The 6,949-nt window shown below is 40.4% G+C and overlaps 1 protein-coding gene across 2 annotated transcripts in view; it reads right to left on the minus strand.

Moving 5' to 3' along the window:
• mtcl2 (microtubule crosslinking factor 2) overlaps positions 1 to 2,131 on the minus strand; it is a 38,954-nt gene extending 36,823 nt beyond the window's left edge. Inside the window, exon 1 of one of the 2 annotated variants that reach the window (XM_066702306.1) lies at positions 977 to 2,131. In XM_066702306.1, coding sequence (XP_066558403.1) covers positions 977 to 1,855 — 879 coding nt within the window. In that variant the 5' untranslated portion in view covers positions 1,856 to 2,131. The remainder of the gene's footprint in view (positions 1 to 976) is intronic. The other variant, XM_066702305.1, reaches the window with a different exon arrangement.
• Between the last annotated feature and the right edge of the window lie 4,818 nt (positions 2,132 to 6,949).

Below are 6,949 nucleotides of genomic sequence, written 5' to 3' on the forward strand. Positions count from 1 at the left end.
TACAGTAAGTCTCACTGTCATACAGTACAAGTGGATGTAGGTCACCCACTGCAGAGCGATCACGTGTGTGCCTGCTATAAACAATAGTAGTGCTGTGGCAGCCACAACGGGCAGCTGCAACATCTGTATGGCGCTGCACAGCTGCATTATTTAGCAGGGGTGCCAAAAGCATGAAAAAGCAGTGCCATTTTAGATTGCCTTGACCTGATTTTTACACCTAATTAACCAATACCAGAAGAAACATTGGCAGAATCATCTCCCTATTGTACATACGAAATGAAGCCCTGTTTATTAAATGAGCTCATTATTATATATATCATATTATTTTAGCTTAAAGCTCAAAATGTATACAAAGCACAATGTTTGGGAAATGCAGAATTACCATAATATGTATTTAGAATACAATTCAATGATTATGTCAGCATATGGTATGCATACTGTATATGCAAATCCCCCTACACACACACACACACACACACACACAGATAGTTCAGCACATATTACACCAGTACACAATACTTCAACCACAAATTCTGTGCATTTAACAAATTGACAAAACAGTCGTTTGTGAGATATCCAGAACTAATTATTCACACCAGTGTCCTCCAGTCGAGTAAATAGTTTAATTAACTTTTGAACCTGCTCTGGGTTCCTTATGTCTGCTGAGATCCCTCTGTCGATAGTCAGGGATTTTATGAGATGGCACAATACAATTAGTGGGGCTGTACTGCTGTGTAATACAATAAGCCGTGCTTTTAATCCCCGTGTCACACAGAAGTCCGCACATGATCCTACAATGAATTTGTGACCGAGCTTTTTAACTGATTTTCTATGCAGTCCACACTATATGAACTAAAAAGTTGATTGAGACGTATTGGTTAACACTGCAACTACACAACTCTGGCACTGAGGTTTAAACTACCCTACAGCACTTATTTATATTTGCATGCGGGGCAAAAAAAAACCGCTGTCTTACTTTTAAATAATCGTTTTCAGATCTTAGCTCTTCGATCTCCCTGACCAATTCCTCTTGCATCCCGTCCATAAATTCCTCCGTGAGGTCCGAAAAAGCCAGGGAGGTGCTGACGTGCAGGCGGCTGTCCAGGGAGGCGACAGACCGCTCGTCCCCGGGCGAGACGCCGTCTTCCGCGGTCTCCACTCCCAGGGCCAGGCGGTCTTTATCCACGGGGAGCTTCGCATCCCCGCTTGAGTCCCCGTCACAGAGCCCCGTCCCGTGGTCTTTGCCGTGTCTTTCTCCTCGGCTGCTGGACTCGGTGTCGCTGCTCAGGGCGTCGGTGGAGACTTTATTTTCCTCCGACGCGCAGTCCGACAGCTCGGAGCTGCTGTCCGTGGGGGAGCGCTTCCCCGCCGCGCAGCCGGAGTCTTTGCTCAGATCCTCGGACGCGCTGCTGGCGTCGGAAATCTTCCTCCTCGCCGACTTGGACGCGTTGTGAGCGGGCTTGTGAGAGCCGGACGCCGCCAGCGAGCTTTTCGCAGACGCCCGGCTTTTGTCTGCTTTTGATTCCTTGCCACCGCCGGGGCTGCGCCTGGAAACCCGGCTGCCCAAGTGGATACCCCCGGGCTTGACGCTCAGAGTCGGCGCTCCGGAGCCGGCGCTGCCCCTGATCTTAGCCAAAGACCAGCCGGGGACATCTTTGGGTCTGGCCGGGGAAGGAGCCCGATTCACCTTTTTCTTCTCGCCGGGCTGCTGCTGCGGGGCTGTCGGTTGCTGCTGAAACTGGTGCGGCGGCGGACACAGGTCATTGTTCCCATTGGCACTATCCATTTTCTGTCTCTTGTCCTTGAGCAAGACCAAATGAATGGGTACTTTCACGTCAGCCTTGGTCTTTGTCATTCATTCCTCTTTCGACAAGCACAACCAGCCAGAAAAACCAAGCAAACACACAGACGGAGCAGCAGCTAATCCCACAGTAGCCTGACCGGGAACTTGTGATACAGGGGCTGAAACGCAAAACGCAGACCTGCTGGGTGAAGATCTCTCTGTTGGTGTCGGATCATTTCCTTCTGCCTTCCCCCTCCGTTAACACGCCTTGCTATCGCGCCGCCCCTGTCCCTGCTCACACAGCCCGGCGGCAGTAGCGCGGCGGAGGGGGATTTCTCCGCCCAGCGATAGCGGCCTGTCTGTGACGCGGTGCAAGAGCGACCTCCCTGCAAGGTAACAATATGACCGTGAGGTTTCCGTGCCGTTTGCACAGGCAGTGATTGATCATACATGATTGACCATAGCCCAGTGTTACACCAGGGGATGCATGCAACAATGCCAGGGGATAGTATTCTATTTGTAAAAGGATGCCTGCATAACCACTTTGCATTGCATTCAGTTATTCTCCTTGACCTGAACATACACAGGCTGCTCTATTTTTTTTTTTTTACTCTGAATGGAATATTTTGGGCGACGTAGCAATTGGTATATATATATATATATATATATGTATATATTTTAATGGACCGAAATAAACTAGATTACAATTTAAACCAGGATGATATTGGAAAATACCCTCTTGTGTGCAGCTGCGGTATGATGCATGTTTTACCACGTTGCCATAATAAATGCCTTTTTCTTTTTAACTCTTGCCTCCGAAAATCAATTTTAAACTTCAATCCTTGTGCAAAAGTTTCGTATTAAATGCTGCGGTTACCTCTATGAAGACAATATGATGAAAACAACTCCGCTTTTTGAATTATAGGCTTTCTCAATATAGATTGATTTACTTCCCTAAAACTGAATTCCCTGTTAACACTGCCCTAAATGAGTCTCTGCTATTTTCTGAGGCATCTGAAACTGAAGACTAAAACACCCAGGTTTTGCCACAGCTAAGTAGTTTAAATTTCCTTTTATTCTGTATGAAACTGAAAACTTGGTTTCCTCTTCCACCTACTGCACCATTAACACCTCTGATTCCCTTGCTCCTTCTTCTCAAATTACATTCTTCTTTCACACCTACAGCCTCCCTCCTTTCATGGCATACCTTTTCATATACACAGTTAGCTTTTAATTGTCATCTCTTACACTTTCTATCTCTGTCTCTTTCTTACCCCTTTATGAAAATGATATATAAGGCTGTTATTAAAATAGACCACGTGTTACCTGCCCCCTAAGCTTCTCTCATTGTTCTCTTCGAGCTTTTTGCAATAATATCTATATTTTCTTTCTTTATTCGTGTTCTAAAATGTTCAATTTTTCTTTTTCTAGTTATAAACCGTGTCTGCCATACTCATGGAGACACAAATACAATCTCCCACAGAGTTACACAGCAACTGCCAAATACATTTAAAAAGCACAGTGTTCAGATCTGCAACCTTGATGTGCATATGACAAAAACCATGTTCAGGTGTGGCACTTGATGAGATGTACCATGATTTTGTGTGTTAGGATTTTAGGAATAATAGTGTAAGGGAAAGAGTAAACTAAGGCAAGAAACTGTGATGTTTCATAGCAACAATAGATTTTCACAAGCACTGCAAGTTACATCATTGGACAACAGTGAAGAATGCTTAGTGTGTGTATTTCTGTATGTCATAGGTTAGATAAAAGCCAAAGCCATTTAAACTGTTTATCATCTATCATCTGACTCTACCCCAAGGCTACATTATTATTATGATCTGCTCTTGACCTGTTTAAAACTTAATAATGGTCAAATATTTGGATCTGATTTAATTATGATCTGACGTCTGGCAAATTGAGAAGGAGACTAGGATGCTATCTGTGGCGTATTTATTTTTCCGTCTTAGATTAGTTTTCATTTGATGAAAATATACTTGGGCTGTTGAAAAATTACGTACGTCGGACATGATGGATTGAATATCATATTAATGGTTCAATGATCATAAAAGCTATTAGGCAATGGAGACCCTTAATAATTCAATAGGAATTCCCATGACTAGTAATGCATATATAGGTTCCCCGTAGTTGTAACATAATGCATAGTTAATTGTGATACAGTACATCATTTATAAAGATCATGTCCTTTGAAGAATTGTAAACTCATAGCTAAATGTTAAATTCCCCAGGGCTTCAAAGTAATATCCCTCAAAAAGCACATCAACAATAGACCTACATTGCAATATAGGATCCCTGCCCTATTATAGGAACTAGGATCTCTAAAGTGCTAATTAATTTAACATCTCCTAGGTTCCTCACCAACTCTAGCCCTTTAAGACTCGGCAATGTTCGGGAGATGCCATCTGTCTGCCCGATGTGGTGCAAACAAAGCACATACTGATGCCAAGTGTCCTCCATCTTCAGAAGTGGTACTGCTGTGAAAAAGACAGCAGAGGATCAACGCCTGTGTTCAGATCTAATGGTTATCATGACCTACTGCACAATGTGTTGAATTTGAGTCTGTCCACCAGCTGCTGGGAGCAACTAAGAAATAAAATGTTATTCAGCAGAAGAGCACCCTGTCCTAATTACTGGACAGGTACCAACGAAGCTACACAATTTAGCATTGAGCCAAATCCATCAGAAACGGAAACCCTGACTTCACAGCTGCACAAACTGTTTATTTATGTTGTTTTTATCAGCCCCAATGAGAAAAAAAACAGTTTGCATGGATCCAAACTGGGCTTAATGAGTGAATGTATTCATAATTAACAGACGTAGTGTGGTTAACAAGCCTTAGGTCATAACTGTCAATCCTGGAAATATAATTACAAATCTAAGAGCACAGAATTACCAACAATGTGGTAAAGAAACATAACATAAATATCTTAATTGAAACTTGTATATGCAGCGTATGCAATGGAGAATAAAATAAAATGAATGGAGTTGAATCACAGGCTCCCAGCATCATAATAATACTAGTTATTATTATTATTATTATTATTATTATTATTATTATTATTATTATTATTATTGTCTGCTGTTATTTCTCAATGTTTATGTCATAAATCAGACTACTATTCCTGCCTATCAAAACCTATTGATATTCCTTTATATTAGTATAATTACAGGCCTTTCTTTCATCTCTTCCCTTTGGCTGATTGCAGCCTGTTGGGATGAGTCCCTCTGGTGAACTGATTTCTGGGGGAGTTGTCAGGATCTGATGAATGGGATCCTGCAGTGCAAACATGTGAACAGCGACACATTAAAAAATGCTTTTGAAATTCAATATGTGCCGCTGTGACCTTGCTTTTAAGGCATGCGAAACATATTTAATACCTTTACATGGCGGTGTAAATTTCACATCAATTGCACAGAGTAAGCGTTAAGAAACCAAAGTGGAAGAAATTCAACCTTCCTGTTGAGATATTAGATGTTAAAAGGCAGCTGCATATAATAATTTGCACTCTGCAAATGAACACAGTAATCCAAACAAAGAGCTACAATGCACCATAGAAATGATCACCTCTAAGTCGTGATGTAGTATGATTTATTGAATTCTTCCATTTTGGCCAGATTTCAAAGTAAAATGTCAGAATACTGTGCTTTTGTGTAATTTTTCAGTTACAATTAGTGCCCGTTCCAGGTACAGTAATCCTGAATTATGCATGTTTATTCTTTCTCTGCCTGGACAAGCCTACCTACCTACATACACAAGCAAGGAAGCCATGCTAGCTAGCAGTGCTCTAGCACCATCGGGTGGCCAGTTTGCAAAGTGCAATTACTAAACTAAACTTGGCACATTTGGCTGGCTTCTCCATTGAATGGGAATTAGGTCAACTTGTTAATGTAATATTTTTGTTTCACTGCCATGTGCTTCAGCAAGAAAAAATCAATTAGAAAATAATTGTTCAGCCCATGCTATTATAATTTGAGAAAGCACGTGTTTCTTGCTCGCTGTTCCAATGCTGTCTTGATTTTGTTTTCTTTAATTGTTGATCTTCTTTTCCCTTAATTAGGAATTGTGGATAATTTGCCAATTAGAGAAACAACGAGAAGATAGTATGTAAACAATCAGTCTTGCTTTTCATTGTTTTATGCTATGGTTGATTTCCAATTAAGCAATAAGCAATTCAACGATAAATAGTATGTAAACATTCTTGTAAACTCATATATTTTACTTTGGTTGAAAACATATATATATTCTTATTAATGTAGCCAACTTAACATGGAGACTACATTAAAAGATATAATGAAAACCAAAAATTGTATTGACTCCCATTGTTTCATAACACTTATGACAGAAACATGATAGAAGCCAGAAGCATTATGCGCAGTATGACAATACCCCTGTTGTAAGCTTGCAAAAGCATTGTCATTTGTGTAATTATCATGAACACTTGTCACAAATTGACTCTCCTTAGAAAGCACTAACCTCTGATGCCGTGGTTGCTATGAATTGATCAAGTGCTTGTGTTAACAATGGGCCTTCTACTATACTGAATGAACAAAATGCATCTCCAGAGTTTCTATTAATACCCTCAGCGGGTGTGAACAGCTTAACAGGTTTTAAGCCTATTGTGTACAGCCCATAAATGGATGCTACATGAACAAAATCACAGTGCAGCACGGAGAGAGAGTTTGCTATAGATCTTGTGGATGATCATACATCATTATTGACAGTGGGAGAGGCCAGCACTCATTGATCTGTGATTAAGAATCCATGCTTTTATGGTCTGATTTGTGTTTTTCTTTTTTTCTTCTTAGACCATAGAAAAGAGCATTACATTATATACATTACATTATATATATATATATATATATATATATATATATATATATATATATATATATATATATACAAAGTAAGTTAAATATTTCATAATGTCTATACATTTAAAAGCACTGTCAAATTAGTGTAACTATGTTCGTGGCCTTCTCTGGTAGTAATGTTATTTTAAGACATACTCAAGGCCGCGAAGATATCCATGACATCTCAGGGTTTCTATTATTTATGAGCCTAACAGAGCTGCTACATTCTTCATCGCTGAACATATCTTTAATAAATATTGTATACATGTAATGTCATGGTGTGGAGTACGGTAC

The sequence above is a fragment of the Amia ocellicauda genome, chromosome 4 (genome assembly GCF_036373705.1).
Source record: "Amia ocellicauda isolate fAmiCal2 chromosome 4, fAmiCal2.hap1, whole genome shotgun sequence".
NCBI classification, from domain to species: domain Eukaryota; kingdom Metazoa; phylum Chordata; class Actinopteri; order Amiiformes; family Amiidae; genus Amia; species Amia ocellicauda.